At 57.0% G+C, this 20,097-nt stretch overlaps 7 protein-coding genes across 7 annotated transcripts; 1 reads left to right on the top strand and 6 right to left on the bottom strand.

Annotated features, from left to right (window-relative positions):
• Window positions 1–1,027: 1,027 nt before the first annotated feature.
• On the bottom strand, window positions 1,028–1,264 carry SPSK_04747 (uncharacterized protein; the record flags this gene model as incomplete). The annotated part of the gene is made up of 1 exon (XM_016731542.1): window positions 1,028–1,264. One exon carries the CDS (start codon window positions 1,262–1,264, stop codon window positions 1,028–1,030), a length of 237 nt encoding a protein of 78 aa, XP_016586131.1.
• A 1,454-nt stretch (window positions 1,265–2,718) lies between these two features.
• On the top strand, window positions 2,719–6,685 carry SPSK_03885 (uncharacterized protein; the record flags this gene model as incomplete). Its single annotated transcript, XM_016730700.1, has 2 exons — window positions 2,719–5,065; window positions 5,154–6,685. The coding sequence occupies 2 exons, from the start codon at window positions 2,719–2,721 to the stop codon at window positions 6,683–6,685; spliced, it is 3,879 nt and encodes a 1,292-aa protein (XP_016586130.1).
• Window positions 6,686–7,289: 604 nt separating this feature from the next.
• SPSK_04104 (molecular chaperone DnaJ) lies at window positions 7,290–9,200 on the bottom strand (the record flags this gene model as incomplete). The annotated part of the gene is made up of 1 exon (XM_016730915.1): window positions 7,290–9,200. The coding sequence occupies one exon, from the start codon at window positions 9,198–9,200 to the stop codon at window positions 7,290–7,292; it is 1,911 nt and encodes a 636-aa protein (XP_016586129.1).
• A 994-nt stretch (window positions 9,201–10,194) lies between these two features.
• Window positions 10,195–10,949, bottom strand: SPSK_04527 (uncharacterized protein; the record flags this gene model as incomplete). The annotated part of the gene is made up of 2 exons (XM_016731331.1): window positions 10,195–10,530; window positions 10,665–10,949. 2 exons carry the CDS (start codon window positions 10,947–10,949, stop codon window positions 10,195–10,197), a joined length of 621 nt encoding a protein of 206 aa, XP_016586128.1.
• Window positions 10,950–11,032: 83 nt separating this feature from the next.
• SPSK_04678 (uncharacterized protein) lies at window positions 11,033–11,392 on the bottom strand (the record flags this gene model as incomplete). The annotated part of the gene is made up of 1 exon (XM_016731478.1): window positions 11,033–11,392. The coding sequence occupies one exon, from the start codon at window positions 11,390–11,392 to the stop codon at window positions 11,033–11,035; it is 360 nt and encodes a 119-aa protein (XP_016586127.1).
• Window positions 11,393–12,051: 659 nt separating this feature from the next.
• On the bottom strand, window positions 12,052–12,604 carry SPSK_04595 (uncharacterized protein; the record flags this gene model as incomplete). The annotated part of the gene is made up of 2 exons (XM_016731396.1): window positions 12,052–12,127; window positions 12,222–12,604. The coding sequence occupies 2 exons, from the start codon at window positions 12,602–12,604 to the stop codon at window positions 12,052–12,054; spliced, it is 459 nt and encodes a 152-aa protein (XP_016586126.1).
• Window positions 12,605–18,348: 5,744 nt separating this feature from the next.
• Window positions 18,349–18,737, bottom strand: SPSK_04664 (uncharacterized protein; the record flags this gene model as incomplete). The annotated part of the gene is made up of 2 exons (XM_016731464.1): window positions 18,349–18,639; window positions 18,702–18,737. The coding sequence occupies 2 exons, from the start codon at window positions 18,735–18,737 to the stop codon at window positions 18,349–18,351; spliced, it is 327 nt and encodes a 108-aa protein (XP_016586125.1).
• Window positions 18,738–20,097: the final 1,360 nt, after the last annotated feature.

Here is a 20,097-nt window from a genome sequence, read left to right as displayed (position 1 = left end):
TGTGTCCCCTTCTCCTCATTCCCTCACGCCCTGTTGTTCCACATTGTGTGGACGGTGGCTTGCCTTGTCCCTCTTTGTATCTTGTGGGTTTGAAACATACTCATCTTTCTGACTGCTGGCCTGCTGACCTGCTGGCCCGGTTGCATCCCGGCAGCTGCGCCGACTGGCTGCGTTTGGTTTGTTCTACTTGTCTGCTCTCCATTCTGTCTGCTTGTCTGCCTTCCTTGTACGACATCCTCCTGCCTCTGCTCGGAGACTATCTGTACCCGAACTATGGAGTGGCTCCACCCTATGGGGTATCCTGTCTCCATGTCATTCCACGTGGACTAGCTGTTCCTGGTCTTGTCCATCTTTGGCCATTGTCCTGTTATGTCTGTCATGTCTGTCATGTCTTGCCATGTTTGGAATTGTCTGGAATTGTCTTGCCTTGTCTGAAAGAGCACGTACAATGTACTGTGCAGGCACTTGAACCCGGGACCTGGACTCGTGCAAGTGCAGATCGATTAAACAAACGGCGTGCACAATCCCCAAAGCACCATGTCCTGGCCACTTGACTTACACCGTGGAGTAGTGAGCCGATCCGATCCGATCCGAGTTGATACGGTGTGAATCCAACGGCTCTGTTGGCGTCGTGTTGTTGATGCTTGACGTTGACGAGGTGGTAAAGTGGTGAAGAAGCGACAACGGTTTGTTGACTATTTTTCTTTTTTCTTTTCTTTTTTCTTTTCTTTTTCTTTTCTTTCTTTTTCTGTTGATTATTTATTGCTGCTTGGAAGTCTGCTGCCGTCCTGTGTTGAGCGTGTTGTGTCGTGTCGTGTGAGTCTGCTCCAATGCTCACATCGACACAAATCGTCACGCCGATTCATTACACGCATAACTATCTGCGCCGCTTGCCCGTTGACTGCTGCTCCACCTTGAACCGTTCTCTTGTGCTTCTAGAATCTAGGTTGCGTCTTCCACCCGTTTTCCGTTTCCTAGGCGGCCTGCCTTCGCCACACGTCCCGCGTCCGTGTCCCGCGTTCTGCGTTCACCCCTCTTCCATTCCGTTCTGTTTCGAGACACCGCTGTGCCGCAGCCACAGAAATCGAGACGCTTTACGTCGCCCCTTCTCCTCGACTCCTCGCTCCATTGGCTCACGACCCTCCGACGATCGTCCTCCTGCCGCGTCCTCGAACCCCCTCGTCCCCTTTTTGGTCTTTTCTGCCTGCTTGCCTCTTTTGATCTGCCGCCTGGATGCCATCTGGCCTTGTCTGGCGTTTTGCATGACTGTCTCTGTTTTTTTTTCTCCCATCCAGTGCCCTCTTCTCTTTTCTTGACACCTTTTGTTCTCTCTCCTCTCTTCTAATTCAATTTTCTGTCCCCCAGCCCGCCTCCCTTCCCGCAGCACCCTTTTCTGCACCCTTTTTTGTTGAATATTGCCCTTTCCTAGAAGAAAACCGGAGACAGTCAACAAGCAGAGCTACAAAGCCGTCTAACATTTGAATATTCTTCTTTTGAACCTTTTGAATGTGCGTGTGTGTGTGTCACCTCTGAGCAATTCGCCTGTTCTTCGATCGTCGACTTTTAGTCGCCACATTTTATCGACAACTCGTCTCCCGCCGTCTTTTCTGCATCTTCGTCTGTCATCTGTCATCTGTCATCGGCCATCTGGTCCAAAACTCTCACTCTTCGTGAGCTTGTCAAGGTACGTTGAACAACAAGAAGAAACAAGACATTTTGTCTTCCTCAACACAGTAAAGCGTGAGCGAGCAAATCAGCCCCCTTAAAGCCAGACGAGACACCATCACAAGATCAAGTCTGGCCAGGACGAAGGAGGTCCGGCTTTTATATTGCATGTTCCCCAGCGGGAGCCGACTGACCATGGATTGACCCAACTGGCCTGGATCGCCCTTTGCCTCCCTCACCTGTGGCCATCCTTGTCTCTTGTATCCAGAGCCATGGCCGCTTAATCTACAAAGCGGGACTCGGACGGCCTCGATATTAAATTGTTTCTCTGTTTCTCTGTGCCTCATTTCTCTGTGCCTCTTTCCTTGCACACTCGCTCACTCTACACCCCCCCGTCTACTTGTGGTATACCTTTATTCTACCTTTAAAGTGGTGCCAACGCCAGGTCGTTCCGTGCCCACGTTTGTCAAAGTCCACGTCTGCCACTGGCATCGATCTGTCTCCTCCGCGTTGCCTCCGTGTTGCCTCTCACCCCTTGCCCTCCCTCACATGGCTTGCCCTTCCCTACCTTGTGTCGCCCTGCCCTGGCCAGGCCCCAAAATCCTCTCGCCCTGACGCCCCGTCCCCTCGCTCGATCTGGATTTTTTCGTCTTTTTTTGTCTCTCTCGCCCTGTCATTTCTTTCGGATCCGAAACTGAGCCTCAGCTAACCCGAAGACCGTCACTTCAGTCCCTTGTTGTTTCTTGGCCAGCAAGCTCACGAGCGTCCGTTCTTTTTGCCCTCGAGTCTACGATCTACATACGTCCGCGCTCCCTCTCCACGGCTCAACCCGTTCGACTCCCGAGCGTCGGCCCGTGGTGCGTCGCTGCGAGGTACGGCCTCAGCACCGGCTGTTCCGGGATCTTACGGCTTCGAGTCCTCTCCACGCCTTCTGGCATAAGGAGATAACGAAAAATACAAAGAAAATATAAAAAAATATTGAAAACCAAAAAAAATACAAATAAAAACAACAAGAGACTACCCAACAGCCAACCAGCCACATCACTCCCCGCCATGGATATCCCTGGCGAGACACCCTCTCCACAAGGGATGCCCATGCCGGGCCTGGCTGGCATGTCCGGACCTGGTCCCGACCCCCAACATATGGGCCACCAACAGTTGCAACAGAACCAACTTCAACAGCAGCAACAGCAACAGCAACAACAACAACAGCACAACCTGCTGCCGCAAATGTCGGCCGCCGACGCCGCCGTCGTCAACAAACTGACGCGCGGCCACTCGTGCGTGCTGTGCCAGCAGCGCAAGGTGCGGTGCGACAAGAACAAGCCGTGCGCCAACTGCGTCAAGGCGCAAGTGGAGTGCCGCGTTGTCCCACCGCAGCCGCCGCGCCGCCGCAAGAAGAAGCCGCACGAGCGCGAGCTGGTCGAGCGCCTGCGCAAGTACGAGGCGCTGCTGGCCCAGCACGGGGTGTCCTTTGACCCCGTGTACGACGCACATGCCTCGGCACATACCTCGCACGGGTCCCATGGCGGCCAAGGCGGCCATGGCGGCTACCACTCGACGATTGACGAGGTCGACGAGCTGCAGAACGACCTGGTCGGGCTCAAGACGTCGCCGTCGTCGAGCAACCAGGAGTACTCGTCCGAGGCGAATGCAGCCACGGCCGAGCGCCTCAAGTGGTCGTACCGCTCGTCCAACGAGGACACCCTGCGGGACGACGACGACTCGTCCGACGACGAGCTCGAGGGCTCCACCATCCACCACGCCTTTGACAGCATGTTTGACAACCAAGACGGCTTTCCCTTTGTCATTGGCGGGCAGACGACCAAGGTGACGGACCACCACCCACCCGGCATTCAAATCTTCCAGCTGTGGCAGATCTACCTGACCAACGTCAACCCGCTGCTCAAGGTCACACACACACAGACGCTGCAAGCGCAGATCATTGAGGCGGGCGCCAACGTGGCCAAGATCCCGCGGCCGCTCGAGGCGCTCATGTTTTCCATCTATTTTATTGCCATTACGTCGATGAGCGAGGAGGACGTGCAGAGCACGTTTGACGAGGAGAAGGCGCGCCTGCTGTCGCGGTACCACCGGGCCGCGCAGCAGGCGCTCATCAACGCCGGCTTCATGCGCAGCCCCGACCTCGTCGTGCTGCAGGCGTACTTCCTCTACCTAGTAAGTCTAATTCCCATCGCACTGCCCACATACCAACAGTCGCAGATTTGCGTGCGCCAGTACGTCGACCCGCGCTCGCTCTTCTGTCTGATTGGCATTGCTGTGCGCATCGCCCAGCGCCTGGGCCTGCACCGCGACGGCACCCAGTTCGGCCTGCCGCCCTTTGAGGTCGAGCTGCGCCGCCGCCTGTGGTGGCAGATTGTCGTCTTCGACAAGCGCATCGCCGAGATCACCGGCTCCACCATCACGGCCCTCTCGTCGAGCCACGCCGACACCAAGTTCCCCCTCAACATCAACGACACCGACCTGCACCTGCACGCCAAGGACGCGCCCACGCCCTATGTCGGCCCCACCGAAATGCTCTTTTGCCTCACCCGCGTCGAGATGTGCACCGCCGCCGGATCGCCCGACAGCGGACCCCCCCATGCGGCGGCCGGCGGCGGCGCCCACCCTGCCACCACCACAGCCGGCACCAACAACAGCAGCAACAGCAACAACAACAGCAACAGCAACAGCAACAATGTTGGTGGTGGTGGTGCTGGTGGCGGCTCTGGCAGCAACAGCAACGCCAGCGGCGGCTCGCCCGCCTCCGCGCCGTCGGCACAACCGTCCGGCGGGGGCAACCCCTCGTCTTCCGCGGCAGGCGCGACAGGCGCCAACAACGCGGCCGCCCCTTCCACCAACTCAGCCCCACCGCCGGGTAGTGCCGCCGCTACGGTCGCCGCCGCGACCCGCAAGTTCCACTACTCGCCGAGCCCCAGCTCGCCCGACGTCGTCACCCACATTGTCAACCAGACGCTGCCCAGCGACCCCGAGAGCTACTACAATTACATTGAAAACACGTACCTCAAGTCCTGCGACCCCAAGATCCCCATGCACTTCTTCACCCTCATGATGACCCGCCAGGCCCTCTCGAAAATGCGCGTCATCAACTTTTTGGCCCGCAATGGGCCCGCCGCCGCCGCCGCCGCCGCCGCCGCTGCTGCTGCCAACACCAACGGCAGCGGCGCCTCCGGCTCGCCGTCGTCCAACGACGCCGCCACACCCATGAACAGCAGCCACAGCCAAGGCGGATTCAGCCCGATGGGCGGGATGAGCAGCTTTGGCAGTGGACCGGGCGGGATGGGCGGTGGTCTGGGCGGCGGCATGATGGGTGGTGACATGGACGACATGATGGGTGGGATGGGCGGCGGCATGGGCAACATGATGGGCGGGATGATGGGTGGGATGGGGGGGTATGATGGGTGGCATGATGGGCGGCATGGGCGGTATGGGCGGTATGATGGGCGGCATGGGTGGCATGATGGGAGGGATGGGTGGCGAGGGCGGGATGATGATGGGTGGCGGCGGCGGCGGTGGTGGTGGTGGTCCGGGTGGCATGATGATGGGCGGCGGCATGGGCCCGCCCACGACTGCCTACGGTCCTCCGCCGCCACCGTCGCACACGCAGACCCATCTGGTCCCACCCGCCCCTCTTCCACCGGCCCCGGCGCCGCCCGTCGTCGACGACGCCGAGCGCGACACGCTGTTCATCGAGGCGATCAACATGGTCGAGTACGACAACATCATGCAGAGCGCCGACAGCCTGCGCGGGTTCGCCTGGTACACGTACATGCACTTCCCCTTCCCTGCCTACATGTTCATCGTCATTGAGCTGCGCACGCGCAAGTCGGGCGACCTCGTCGAGCGCGCGTGGGCCGCCATCACCGAGAACCACGACCGCCGCGGGCTCATCCGCAACCTGCGCAGCCCCATCCACGTAGCCTTTGGCGGGCTGTTTATCAAGGCATGGGACGCGCACGAGGCGGCCGAAGCGCAGGCGGGCCGCACGCGCACGGCGCCCAAGTTCATCCAGCTGCTGCGGCAGACGATGCCCAAGATCAACGCCAGCATCGCACAGCAGCATCAGCATCAGCATCAGCATCAGCAGCAGCAGCAACAAGGAGTGGTGGGGCCACTTGGAGGTGCGTCTGGTGCGCCGCCGCAACGGCCGCTGCCGACAACGAGCAACAGCAGCAACAACATTGGGAGCGTCGGTAGCCGAACCGAGGAGGAGATTGTTATGGAGGAGCCGGTATCTCGGAAACAGCAACAGCAACAGCAACAACAGCAGCAGCAGCAGCTTGCGCAGGGTCTGCATCCGTCGTCGGCCTCGTCGACGACATCCTCGCCGCCCGCGGCGCAGCAGCAACAGCAGCAGCAGCAGCAACAACAACACCAAACACACCAATTACAACAACCCCATCCACATGCGCTGCTTCAACAGCACCAACAACACCAACAACACCAACACCAGCAACGGCAGCATCCGCACCAACACGCACAGCACCAAGTACACGGACCCGTCTACGCGCAGCCCACCGGCGCCACACAGACGCCCGGTGGTGGCGCGGGCGGAGGAGGACAAGGCAGCGGAGGAGGACCGGGCGGACCGGGAGGACCGGGTGGACCGGGTGGACAGGGCCAGGGAGGAGGCGGACAAGGACAAGGCCAAGGTGGCAACGGGCAGTACTTTGACAGCCTCGGCACACCCCAAATCATTGGCGGCGTCAGCATGCCCGACACAATGGACTTTGGCCCGATGGACTGGAGCTTCTTTATGCAGAACGAGTACAACAGCAGCGGCAATGGTGGCGGCGGTGGAGGGGGCGCCGGCCAAGGTGGTGGCCCGAGCCCGGGATCCAACCCCAACGGAGCCGGACCTGGGTCCGTTGGACGTGTTGGTCCTGGCAATGGCGGCCCCGGGGGTGCACCGGGCAATCCCGGCGGGCCAGGCCAAGGCGGCCAGGGCGGTGGTGGCAGCTATGCGGGCATGTACGGGCAGCCAGGCCACGGTGGTTAGGGTGGCTGTCGTTCATGTGGCGACTGGCTGCGCGTATTGCATCATTTTGGAGGACTCCCTGTTTTGTTTGTAATTTTACATTTTGCCTCTTCGTTTTTGCTCTTCTTCGGTGCCTTTGGGCTCACATTCGTTTCCTTGCCTTGCGTGGGCAATGCATTATACCAAAGAAGGAGTCCAGGGTACGGCGTGGCATTTTCTGTCTTGTGTCTTCATTTCGCCATCTCGTTTGCATCATCACGACGTCTCGGCTCATACAGACTTGCACTGAATTCAAAACTCCATCTGTTTCCACGCATGATATCATAAAAGTACATTTTGATTTTTGGGTTGTCTCTATCCAATGGTTTCTGTCTATAAAACAAACAAAGCGGGCAAGAGCGGTGATGGCCATCATCCCTTCGTCACCACGAATTCGTTGAAAACCTTGTTCACTTGTTGCTTCTTTATGTTCAAGATAACGCCCCCCTACTTTTAAACACCGCCGGAATGCAAGCTGAGGAAAATGCGCATGAGAATGGGAATATGTTGGCGGACAGCGTTTGTCCGCCGAAATGAAACGAAATGGCAGGCAGATCTAATTTGCGAGCGGAGAGTGTGTTTGCCCTTATGGCTTCTTTTCGTTGTCCTTCTTTTCGTCCGTCTTGGTCTCCTTGGTCTCCTTGTTCTCGCTGCCCTTCTTCCCGCCGGCCGTCTTCCCGCCGGCCTTGGCGTCCTTGGCATCGCCGTCCTGCTTCTGGTGTGCTGGGTGGTTCGTCAGGTTGTGCCAGATGCTCTTGAGGAAGCCTTCGTTGTTGTGCGACGCTGGGTCGTCGTCTTTGGTGGCCGGCCCCTTGTGGCCGTCGCCGTCGCCGTCACCGTCGCCGGCACCGGTCGCCCGGCCGACGTTCATAACGCGCTTGGCCGTCTTGTCGCCCATCTCGTCGGCCAGCATCTCGACAATGGTGCGCTGGTTGGCGGACAGGTACTTGGGCATGGCGACGCGGAACTCGACGCGCAGGTCGCCGGAGGCGCCGCTGCCGCCGCGGCGCGAGCTGCTGCCGAGCTTCTTCATGCCCATGCCAGACAGCGTGACGCGGTCGCCGGTGCTGGTGCCGGTGGCGACGCGGACCTTGACGGACCCATCGAGGGTCGGCACCGTGACCTCGCCGCCGAGGACGGCGGTGGTCAGCGGCACCGTGGCGGTGTGCAGGATGTCGGCGCCAGCGCGCGTGAACTTGGCGTCGGCGGCGACGCGCACAAAGACGTAGAGGTCGCCGCGCACGCCGCGGACGCCCGAGTCGGGCCCGCCGCCCGCGCGGCCCGTCAGCGCCGCGTCGCCCTGGCCGTCGACGCGCAGGCGCATGCCGTCCTCGACGCCGCCGGGGATGTCGACGGAGATGGTCTGGCGCTCGCGCACGGCACCGTCGCCGCTGCAGGTGCGGCACTCGCCGCCGCGGGGCACCGCGGTGCCGGTGCCGCCGCAGGTGCCGCAGGTCGAGGCCATCTGGAAGCCGCCCTGGACAAAGTGGACGCGCGTGCCGGTGCCGTTGCAGGACGGGCAGCTGGAGCGCTTGGTGCCCTTCTTGAGGCCGCTGCCCGTGCAGGTGTGGCAGGTGACGAGGGGCGTGATGGTGATGGTCTTGGTGACGCCGCGGGCCGCCTCGAGAAAGGAGATGTTGGCCTGCACTTCAATATTGTCGCCGACAAGCACCTCCTGCTGGAAGGGGTTCCGGCCCTGGCCCGCCGACGACCCGCCGCCGCCACCACCACCCGCCCGCCGCCCGCCCGCCGCACCGCCCGCAAATGCCTGGAACAGGTCTTCAAAGTTGAAGTTGGCGCCGAAGCCGCCGCCGAAGCCGCCGCCGCCGCTGTGGAAGGGGTTGCCGCCGCCGCCAAACGGATTGGCGCCAGGGCCGTACGGGTGGGCACCGCCGGCGCCGCTGGGGTCGCCCGTGGGGTCAAAGCCGGCGGCGCCAAACATGTCGTACTGCTCGCGCTTCTTGGCGTCGGACAGAATCTCGTAGGCCGACTGGACTTCGCTGAAGCGCTCCTTGGCGGTCGCGTCCTTGTTGGTGTCCGGGTGGAACTTCTTGGCGAGGCCGTAGTAGGCCTTCTTGATCTCCGAGGACGAGGCGGTCTTGTCGACGCCGAGGACCTTGTAGGGGTCCTTTTGGGCCGCGACGGGGGCCGTGGCATGGAAGGACCGCCGTTGGGCAGAGGAGGTGGAGGAGGAGGAGGTGTTGGCTGCGGTTGTACTTGTCGTCGTCGTACTTGTCGTCGTCGTACTTGTCGTCGTCGTTATCGTCGTCGTCGTCCGTGGCCGGGACGCTGGCCGGAAGGCGGCCGAGCTGTGCCGGCGTGTCTGTGTCTTTTGCGAGCACGCAGGGGGTGTCGAGCGGAGTGTGGCCGTCGTCGTCGTCGTCGAGAACGTCCGCCGGGCGGCCGTCTGCTTCGTCCGCGATGCTCGGCACACGTGCGCTGCCGGCGCCAGCGGCCGGGCCGACAGCGACGCCTTGGTCCAGAGGCTGGTGTTCATGGCATGCACGACAGTTGGATGCGGTCCTGGTGGTGATGTCTGCTGTGTTGTCGTGTGCCCGTGGCCGTTGGTCGTGTGTTGCGGTCGTCAACCTGTGTTCGGGCTTCGCTTTATCGAATTCGGTTTTTTGGCCACCTTTTTTGACTGGGGGCTTTTTTTTTGCTGCGCTGTCGTTGGCTGGCGTCGGGTTTTTCGCCGATGCAGCCCGCGGCAGTCCCCAGTGGACCCCCAGCGGCCTATTTGCCCATCGCCAGCACTAATGGCCCTGGCGGGTGTGGCTTCTGGTACACAATTGTTGCCTCAGGCCACTTGGCTAAAACTTTCAGCGCCTCTGAGCGCTAGTGCTGGACCCACTCTTTTTACTCCCCGACTACGGCGGTGACGCGCTGTTCTGCCGCACCAAAAAAGCCACCAAAAACTGTCGTCTCTGCGAAACTTCCAGAGGCATCTTGTCGTTGGTGGCGGCGAAGGAGAATTGCGTTCTGCGCGTTCGGGAAGCTTCGATGGGGCAGTGCGCGGTCACTGACTTTGCTCATTTCTCGCACAAGCATAGAATAAAGTATCCATTGGCTGCTCTGTATCGTTGTGGTATCATAAATGCGGCGCTGTCCTGCGGCCTTTCTGAGGCCATCACCAGATGCTTGTCCGTGGCATTGCCGTCGTTCCATGGCCTTGTGCTCCCATGGCCCTTCCTTCCATGGCCATGCCTTCCATGGGCCATTTCCTTGCCTTCTTTTACGCAAGAGCGCTCATGTCCCGCCAAAGAGAGGAAAGGTACAGACGGTGAAGAAGGTGAAAGTCCAACAAAGACGAGAAGAAAAACAAAAACAAAAACAAGAAAAGCAAGTCTATCGCAACCGTGCCATGGCCACCATGCATGTCCCAAACGCCGTCCTAAACAAGAAGAGGAAGAAAGAGAGAAGGAGAGAAAGAGACGAAAGAGAGAAAGAGAGAAAGAGATATGGAGAGAAAGGGACGCAAGGTGCGCCCCCCCTCATCCATCAATCTCCCGCGCATTCGACCCCATCCGCCGTGGCCGCCGCTGCCGCGCCACTTCGTGCGTCTGTATTTTGTGCAAAAAGTCCACCACAATGTCGTTCTCCTGGCCGCCCTGCCCGTTAAAGTGCTTGCGCACCTGCGTCGCGAGGCGCGCCTTGCTCTGCCGCCGCGCCTCTTTGCGGCGCAGCATCGTGGGCGACTGGAGGCCGATGCTGCCTGGCTGCGAGAGGATCCAGCGGGCAAAGTCGTTGCTGAAGGAGGAGGGTTCGTCGAGGTGGAAAGCGCGGGTGTAGGCGTGGAGGACGCCGCGTTCAAAGTCGGCCCATTGTAGCTGGGCGATGTCAGCGAGCGAAACGAGCGGAGCGAGGAGGAAAAGAAGAAAGCGAGCGCAGCGAGGACATTAAAGGAGGAGGGAGGGAAGAAGGAAGCGAGCGTAGCGAGGACATAAAAGGAGGACAAACTCACCGTGGGGAGCACGACAGCCGGGACGGCCTGCTGGAGGAGGGACTGCTGGTGCGCAGCAGCAACGGCGGCGGCCGTAGCGGCCGACGCAGAGGCATTGGACGCGGCCGCGGCACGGCGGCCTTTGCTGGCGCCGCCGTTGGCCGTGCTTGCGGCTGCATGGCTGCTGTGCGCGCCGTTGGCCGACGAGGACGAGTGGGCGCCGCCCGCTGCACCTCCGGCGCCAGACGCGCCCCCGCCGTTCTGGCCGTGGCCGTCGTCCGCGTGGTTGCGCGGTTTGGGAGGCATTGCGGAGGGTGTGTCTTAAAGAGGAAAAGGAAGAGAGTCGGGGTCGCTGTCCGTGTCAGTGTCGAGGCGACGAGTCCGGTTGATCACTCGGCAAGGAGGGCAAATGTGTGGACGGGAGACGAGGAGGGAAGAGTCGGCTTCGTGGCAGGCGGCAGGACGTCGCTGCACTTGGCGTATTCGGAGAATGAACGGGCTCGTAGGAAGTGGTGCCAGTAGACAACGCGTTGCGGACAGTCGTAATTGTGTTGGAAAGTTGGACAGACGAGTGACTGCACGAAGAAAGAGGAGAGCAGCGGGCGAGACGGCGCAGAGAGCAAGGGACCTCCCCTCCGAATTGCCCAATTGCCAGCTGCCAATTGCGTGGGCGGCGTGCGTGACTCGCGTGGGCCGTGGCCGATTAGTGGGCCGTGGCAGTTCCATTGGCGCTGCTCGGCGCTAGCCATCCTTTCTTTTTGTGTCGCGGTCGCTGTGGTTGCGATGCCCACAGCTATTAATTAGTGTTCCTTTTTTTTTTTTTTTTTTTTTGGTCGTGCCTTCCGTGACGACATTTTCTCGAGGCCAATTAACCTTCACCGGCTGGCAGTTGTGGCAGTTGTCAATCAGCACTGGCACACCTGTCAGTCGGCTCGCTCGCCCGACGACTCTTTGGCCCAGCATCACCCCTGGACAGAGCTGTCGTGTTCCCAGCAGAGCATGTTTGGAAACAATAGCCTTGCGTGCCATATTGTGCCACTTCGAACCTCTCTGAACTTCTCATGCCGGTTCGACAAGGACCATCTCAAGGGATCACAGAATGCAATCTGCCCGGTGCGCTGTTTCCATGTATGGAGTCAAGAGCACATCGTACCTGCTCTTGCTATATGATTTCGCGAAGCTGAAAGGGAAGCCGCAAGACTCGCTCTTTCTGTTATTATAAGGTCAAGTCGAAGACGACTTGGAGAATAAAATGCCCAAAAGAGGCAGTCACCATCTGCGTGTCGTGTGTGAGGCAGGAGCTGCCACCCTCTCTTCCCACCACGTTTCTCGCGCCTCCTTTCGTCTTACCCTCCCTCCCACTTTCGTGTTTGTTCCGATGACCTGCTCATTCTGCGGGCGCAAGGTATCACGAGTCTTCGCCGTGCGACAACGAGGCCGAGAAGACGCAACTTTGCATTGTTTCCACGAGAACGAAATAAAGTCTGGGGAAGGAAGACACGAAGAAAAGACGAAAGGGTGAATGGACGAAAACTGCACTCACAAACGACGAATCTGGCCGTGTGCATTGATTCTTACAATATTCTCCGGCTGTCTCCCACGCCGTCGCCCACGCTCTCCCACTCTCCCACATCCTCTTCGTCGTCCTCTTTCTCCTCTCCCCGCTGGCTGACATCGATCGTCTCCTTCCAAGGCCGCCGGCTTGCATCGCGTCCCACAAAGCACGTCCAGCACACCTGCATCTGCATGATGCACACCCGCCTGCACAGCGACGGCGACCAGTAGTGCCACAATTCCATTTGCTTTTCACTTTTTCTTCCCCTCTCCCCCAACCTCGTGTCGTGTGTTGTCCATCTGTCAGTGAGCAGCCTCTGAACGCTCGTGCACCCCCGCTCGCCAGCTCCCCCTGCTGCCCCTGTCTGGACGTTTTCGTCGACCTGCAGATGAGATGGGGAATGCATACTGGTGCAGTGCAGTGCAGCACGCACTGCACCCTCCCTTCACGTCTGCACGCCCTGCGCCCTGTGCATCTTGCCCTGCGGGACGGGGAAGAATCGACACTTTTGTTTGAGCTGGCCTCGCTTGCATGAGGGGAAAAGCGTCACCAAATCAGAGCACTTCAAAATGGTCACATGAGACAAATTCGAGAAGACGATGGAAAGAAAAGACGCTCACAGAAACAAAACAGATTTGACCTGACAACTCGTCGTCAAAACCCTGCCTTAGGTCTAGGTCTCTAGGTCTTTTGGTCCCTCTGTTCTGGCCGGTGGCGCCCGTTTCCGCTCACTCCCGCAATCCACACAACCCCATCTTGTGTTGCAACAGTAATGGAGCTGATGCCAGCAAGAGATCCACATCAAGCAGCAAGGCGAGGACGAAAATGAGAATGAGAAACGGCCTTGAAAGCGTCATTTTTGAACCGAAACGACAAAAAAAGGCTTCTCCATACTCGACGACATACTCCGTCTTGGTGATGGGCTGGCCACCAGCGGCCCCTCGCATTAGGGCATGCACCCCATTCCTGAGACGACTTTGTCAGTGGTTCCGGCCATGTTCCAGCGCAGGCCTACCGGTTGGTCTTGTCCAGTCTCTCGAGACGACATCATGGGGGAAAAACAAAACAACCAGCATTGTGCAAGATGAGAGGCAATACCGCTGGGGACATTTTTCAAACGCCTGTCCTCCTCAACTGTTTTACGTCGTACCGGCACGCCGCTTACCACACCGCCCATTGCCCTCGGTGTCGTTTTTGGCAGAAGTTGTACGCTTCAAAAGTGCTATGTTGTGTTCTCCATACTCCCTTTAGGTTCTGTTGTATCCGAACTTCTGACAAGTGTGGTCTGGCCAGCGAAATTTTTCAACCGGCAGGCATCAGTTTGAAAATGCAACATCATGGCCACTGTTGGGTAGCTGCCGAATTTAAACAACGAAGGATGCACGCCGTACTTGGCCATGTTTAAAGTCAACCCGCACGTTGCGGACCGCACTTTGCCAGCATCCAACTCCCATTCACTTTTTTTTGCCTTTTTCTGAGCGGTCTTACACCGGACAAAAACAGCGAGAAATGGAACGACGTTCCTATCCAACAGACGGCAGTGCAGCGGCCCGTCAGCCCCAAGTTTGTCGCATTGCTTCTGCCTCTCTTGTCTCCTCCGTCGATCCGGTGCTCCGTGAATATTACCTTGAAACAATGGCCACACGGGCACGTCGACATGCTCCGTGGCCCAAACGAATCCCGATATGCTGCTTCGCCTGTCAACAACGAAACATACGACACGGCACCGTGCCTCGAGCTCACGTACGATGCATCTCTTGACAAAACACAATGCAACACCCACAAGAATACGGGCCCATGGGGCCTTTTAAGCTTTGTGCTAAATGGCCATCGGGCGCAGGGCGCGTCGGGGCGAAGCTGCTGACGGGCTGCTAGCAAGTTGACATTAGTGTCAAATTCTGTTAATAGGCGCTGTGGACTGCGGAGTGCCGTCCGCGTCGGTGACCAACACCACTAGCGCGGTGTGCTCGTATTAGTGCTTTAGTGCCTTTGTCTGGGCACCCGCCACGCTAAACCTCCGACGACACAAGGATTCTCAGCCCAGATGCCATACTATTTTGGGTTACATGTCGATACTTGACCATACGCAGAAAAGAAGCGTGACAGATGAGTTTTGGCATGTTCTAGTTTCCTGGTCGTACTGGGCCATAAAACATACGGCGGTCTACGACGTATTACATGTTCTGATGTGCTCTTCAAAGAATAAGCAAACCCAAAACCAATCGAAATTATGTTGTACGTATGACTCCGTGTTGAGCGCGTCAAAGACTGAAGAGGAGAGATGACCCCCGCTCTCTCCAGGAGTTGTTCTTACTAGCAGTGCAACCCCCGCCCCCATCCTTTTGCGCATGCAGATAATATGGAGGAGCGACAGTGTCCAGTGCCGAGTGCAGAAATGTGCAGAAAATGTGCGGATACATCGAAGTCGGTGTGCGGAGTTGAGACGGGGGGGACGACTTGCTGGTTTCCTTAGAGACCCCTTGCATTGGATTTTGGATTCCGACGATGCACTTACCCTATAACAGCTGAGTGGCTGGGAAATAAAACTCGCGGGGGTCGCATTGTCATTGCAGCAGCGGTGTGAATATGGAGACACAAAGCACAGAGACAACGAGAGGATACGGTCACAAACTGCACCAACATGGGGTGCCTGACAAAACTGCACGGCTTTGGCTAGACGGGGAGCGCTGAAATGGCGATCCCGAAAGGTGAGAAGCTGCATGTTTTGTCTTTCTTTGTCACAATTTCGGCGTGGCGGCAAAGACGCAAGAGGCGAGATGCAGAGAGACAAAAGGGAGGATGCAAACAAGATGCAGGAGTTGGTGAGTCGGTGAAGATGTGCAAATCTTGCCAAGCAAACGTCTGTCAAGGCTGGCATGGACGGAGCGAACAGATATAGTGCATGCTGTACCCTACCATCGTCATGTACGGAGTATGTCGAGCCGGAACGAATCCTCACATCACAAGACTACGTTGCACGGCGTAGAGCTTGGTCTTTAGGTTTACAAAAAAGGAAACCGGTCGCATGCTCATTCCAGGAGGGCAAAGAAAAAAAATTCAGTGCAACAAGAGTAAAATGAGGCGAACCGGACCATTGCCGACCCAGGGCTGGGTTTGTGTACGTAATAGTTTGTTTCCGTGACGGGGAGAGCCTGGCGAGTCAGAAGCCGCATCGGACCTGGGCACTGTATCATCTGGACATCCAGAATCGTGGTGTGCCAATGGCCTTTGCGGTATCTTACCCTTTTTTTTGCTGTTGACAATGTTGCGGGAGTTTCTGCACTTTTTGCCGGTGTTTTCTCTCTTTCTTTCTTTTTTTCAGCTCGTGGATCTCGTCGACCCTCATTTCGGTGGTATGCTCTGGAAACAAAGCCCTTGTCACGACATTGGCGAGAACATCTCCGAGGACGTCAAGATGCACATCACTCTGATCCCTTCTTCATGTTTTTTTTGGTCTCTTTTTTTCTTTTCGTCTCCCCTGTTCCCTGTCTCGCTCTTCTCACACCCCCTTTCCCCTTTCCTCTTTCCCTATTCCCAAGGAAAAAAGGTCATCCCACGCTTAGTCTCAGTCCCAATCCCAAGCCACTGGTCAGGCGCCCCAACGTTCACGCCACACGGCCCCTTTTCTGTTCCTACTGGCCAGGTCGCACGCACCATACCGTATCGTATCGTACCGTACCGTCATCACCAGGCGACACGGCAGTCCCAGCAGGTCGGCGCTGGTGGCAAGCGTTTTTGTTGTTTGGGCAGTAGATGCTGCTTCCTTCTTCGAGTCACAAGGCAAAACGACGATGTGGGTGACCGGTCTGGGGTTTCTTTCTTCATTTCCTCATCACGTTCCCAAGGGACTGGTCCTGCCCATCACGGGCGTAGGCGGAAACGGGTCTAACATGCAGATCGCTATCGTTTCGATATTCCATTTTCGTTTCTTTTTTTTCTACTCTTTTTCCTGTTTTTCCTATTTTTTCTATTTCATCCATTTTCTTCTTTGCTTCCTGTCAATGTTCTCTTGCTCGCCACTCGACTGCACTATTGTATGCATCCCCCTTTTTCGGCTCGCAAACTCACAATATGCGGGTTTCTCCGTTTCTACTTTTCAGTCCCATGCGCTGTTCATTGCGTTGGCCCCCAAAAGGGTGACGAAGACAGGGAAACAAGGCGGGAAGGTCAAAAAAGGGGAAATTAAAATCAATAAGTTTTAGCAACAGAAAAAGAAAGGAGAGAAAGAACTCGCGAAAAAAAGAGCTGCTCGTTAAACGATGCTAATTACTCGTTCCGCGCATTCGCTAAATCCATCATTGGCTGTACAGAGTCTGACATACAGATAAATAACCCAACCCAAAGACAACAAAACACGCATAGGCGCCAGGCCCGGTTTTTCCTGTTAGCCAGCGGGGCAAGCCGAACTGGAAATAAGAAAGGACCCTTTGCGAAAGGGACTCGTTTGTGATCGATGCTGGTTTTGCTTTCCGAAGCAGCTGCTTCTCACTCGAAATCCACTTTTTATTCTTTTCCTTTTTTTTTTTTTTTTTTTTACTTGTTACTCGACTCCACACGGAAATGTTTCCCACAAAGGTCTTCTGACGAGTTTACTCACCCGACAACAAGGCTCTCACACTTGCAATTCGGCGTAGCTGTCGCAGTCGTATATCCCTTGCGTCCTATTTTGACAAGTCTGGGGTCTTGGCCTTTAGTAGCTTGGCCATGGGGACGCCCAGTACGGAAGTACAGACAGAGTAGTCTTCTTTCCTCTTTCCTGTTGTCTCAGTCCTAACGAGGAGTCTGTGGGGACTTGGCTCGTTAGCTGGCGGCAGGCTAGCATGCTACGGGACCTCAGAGCGGGGAAAGTGAAAAGAAGCAGGCGCGTGAAGCAAAAGAGGAAAGCCTGACGGTGGACAATGAAATATCATGGCAGGAAGAGGAAAGAGCGAGGCCGATGGGGTTGCAGACGATGAAGACGTTGCAGCCTGAACAGGAAAGCGGTACCTCATTTGGACATCGCTCTTTCCTCTCGTTGTAAATCGCTCTTTCCTCTCGTTGTAAATCGCTCTTTCCTCTCGTTGTAAGATGTGGGATGGGGCTCCTGGAGTCCCGGAGCTGGGCCTAACAAGGTAAACGGCTTCGCAAGCCGTTCCTGCCCTGCCCGCGTCTCGTTCCTTCTCTAATGTCTCTCCACCCTCGCTCACACTCTTTCCACACCCCTGTCCCTTTTCGCTCTTTCCCTTTTTTTACAAAGACGCATACCCCTGTCCTGGTCAGCCCACCCCCGTCTTTCTCGCTTTCTCCCAATTCTCATTTGTCGTTCCGCTTTTCCCCTTCTTCCTCTGACCCCCCCCCCCTCTCCCCATTCCGCCTTTCGTCTTTCTTTAGCACTGCCGCCACCGGCGACTTCTTCTCCAAGCCCCCATCGTCTCCCCATGTTTTTCCACGTCCATCTCATCTGTCTCTCCTGTCGCCGAGGATGCCTCCCACGAAGGCAAAGACCCCCCCACGCCACCCGTCGTTCATCTTTCCCAGCGTCTTGTTTCTATCCCCACGCCGGCTCTGTTTCGACATCTGCTGTGTTTACTAACGACTGAGGACCCCCGCGTACGGTATTCGGCTGCTATTCGTGCTGTCGTGCTATTGTGTAGCCCGCTGAGCTGCCAAACACAGCTCGCCCATCGCCTCCTTTCCCCTTCTTTCTCCCCCGCGCCCCTGCTTTCCTTTTGCCCTGCATCCCACGTTTTGTTGGATCGACCCCAGATTGCGCACAAAGGGACTGGACAACCCCAGCAAAGCCAGAAAGAGGCAGAACAATAGAAAGGTGAAGACGGTGGTGTACGGAGGTACAAAGTACGACGTGTCCGTATCCATTCTCCCCTGCTGTCACCCGTCTAGCCGTTTTCTTTGGCCAGCTATTCTCCCGGTTCCTCTGAGCTCCTTGCCATTTTTTTCCCTTTCTCCTTGTCTCGCTTCGTACTTGCCTCTCATCGTACAACGGGCGGCAACTGCTCGCCGGTTGACCTGAACCACTGCCCTGGAACGGCGGCTGTTGTTTGGGGGTCATTCTTCCTCCTTTTTTTTCTCTCTTCTTTCTCTTCTTTCTTTTCTTCTTTTTTCCTTTGTATTCAACAGGACGGCATATTTCCATTTTGGACATCTTCCACATTACACATCACATCCGGCTTCCGTCTCATCCGAGACTTTCCATCGTCCAACAGCCAACGGAAATCCGGACGCTTTCTTTTGGACCTTCGCAACATCTCGTCCCACTGCGAATACCTCCCACGCCATCGAACACGCCAGCAGGCCAGTAGCCCCCGAACGCACATCCTCCTCAGACCAGCACAAAATAGCCCCTCCGCCTCGGCCCACGCTTAACAAGATCACCACCCGTCGGTAGCTCCACGCGAAATCCTTCCAAGTCCCCCTCGTCCCCTCCCTCGCATCCTCGTCGTCCTGCCCGCGTCAGCCCGCCACTACTGAGTAAGTATAGATTCGTGGAGTAGATTACGACATACTGTGGTCTCTTTTGTTTCGTTTGTTTTCCATCTCATCTCATAGCGTTGTGCGGTGTCACTTTACTTGTCTCGGGTGCAAGGTCGTCTTTGTTTACTTTGCCCCATACTGCCTGCATCCTCGAGAACAGAATTGCTCGAGTCTCTTCCGTCCCTTCTTCGTCACTTCTGTCTTTTGGCATTGTCTTTTTCCTTTTTTCTTCTTTTCTCGCATTTCTTTTGGACCAGCTTTGCCATCCCTGCTCTGTTCCCCTCTCCTTTCCGTTCACACGGCCAATCAGCCGCAACCTTTTTATTCTTCATTTTTTTCGTCCTCTGGAACCGATCGCCCATGCCTGGTCCGCTTCGGGGTGTGTCCTGCACGGCACAAGCCAAAACCGCAACCACACTTCATATTCTGCATCCACTGTGACCAGAACCATAGACCACAGGCATAACATGCATTTCACCCCTACCCGGCCCTGCTGTGGAGCAAAAAAGAGTGACAAAAGCTGCACAAAGCCTGTAACTGTGCGGTTCGGGCGGAGACACCGGGGCTGCATCCTCGACACTTTTTTTCCTGTCTCCTTTCACTCTCTGGATCCTCCCTCACGCGTTCCTACGAGGGTCTCGTCTCTTGCATTCTGCAGCCTTCTTCCATTTCGTGGCCTGTCGTTTCATTGTACTCTCATTTGCCTTCTCGCCCAACGCGGTCTCCAGTTTGTTTCCGTCCTGCATCCTCCCAGTGCCTGGCGAGTACAGAAGTAATTCCCTCGCTTTGCTTCAGCCAATCTTGGGCAAGACTGCGAAAAGTGCATAAACTGCAACAAAAAAATCTGAAAGAGGCAAGACAAGACACACGCCACCAAGTCGTCTCGTGCACACATGGCCACATTCGCCTGCAGGCCCCTTCACCACCACCACACGCACTCATTTCCTCTATGCGCACATGTTTAGTTACGACCTACTCACCTCGCCGCGACAAAACAACAGAAAATTATCATCAAACAGCATACCTTCACTTTGTGCCACACACGGCGTACTCCGTCTGCCCTTGTCCTCTCTCCTCGTCCGTATTGCCCTCGCGCTATTATGGTCACTAGTCCCGCCTCAGCAGCGCTTGGTCCACCCCCTCTAGCCTCCTCACGACACATCACACACCCCCTCCTCCGCTTCGTCCTGCTCCTCATTCTCCTCTGCGCTCCTGGGCGAAGATTCCCTTGTCCGCTCTGCTGCCTCTTGAGTCTTCTACGAAGTCGTTTTGCTTATGGTCATCCTCACAGCCTGGCCTGATCAATCAATATCGTGCACCCGTGAAGCCTCGACTGTTCTCAACTAGTGGCGCCCGCCTCTGTCTCTCACCAAATCTCTGTTTTGCCGCAACAGGCGGCACCGTATTAATACCACCTCTTGCTCGGTG

Source organism: Sporothrix schenckii (genome assembly GCF_000961545.1).
Source record: "Sporothrix schenckii 1099-18 chromosome Unknown Cont47, whole genome shotgun sequence".
NCBI classification, from domain to species: Eukaryota; Fungi; Ascomycota; class Sordariomycetes; order Ophiostomatales; family Ophiostomataceae; genus Sporothrix; species Sporothrix schenckii.
The sequence above is the reverse complement of the archived record's forward strand: the minus strand, read 5'-3'. Positions and strand labels throughout refer to the sequence as shown.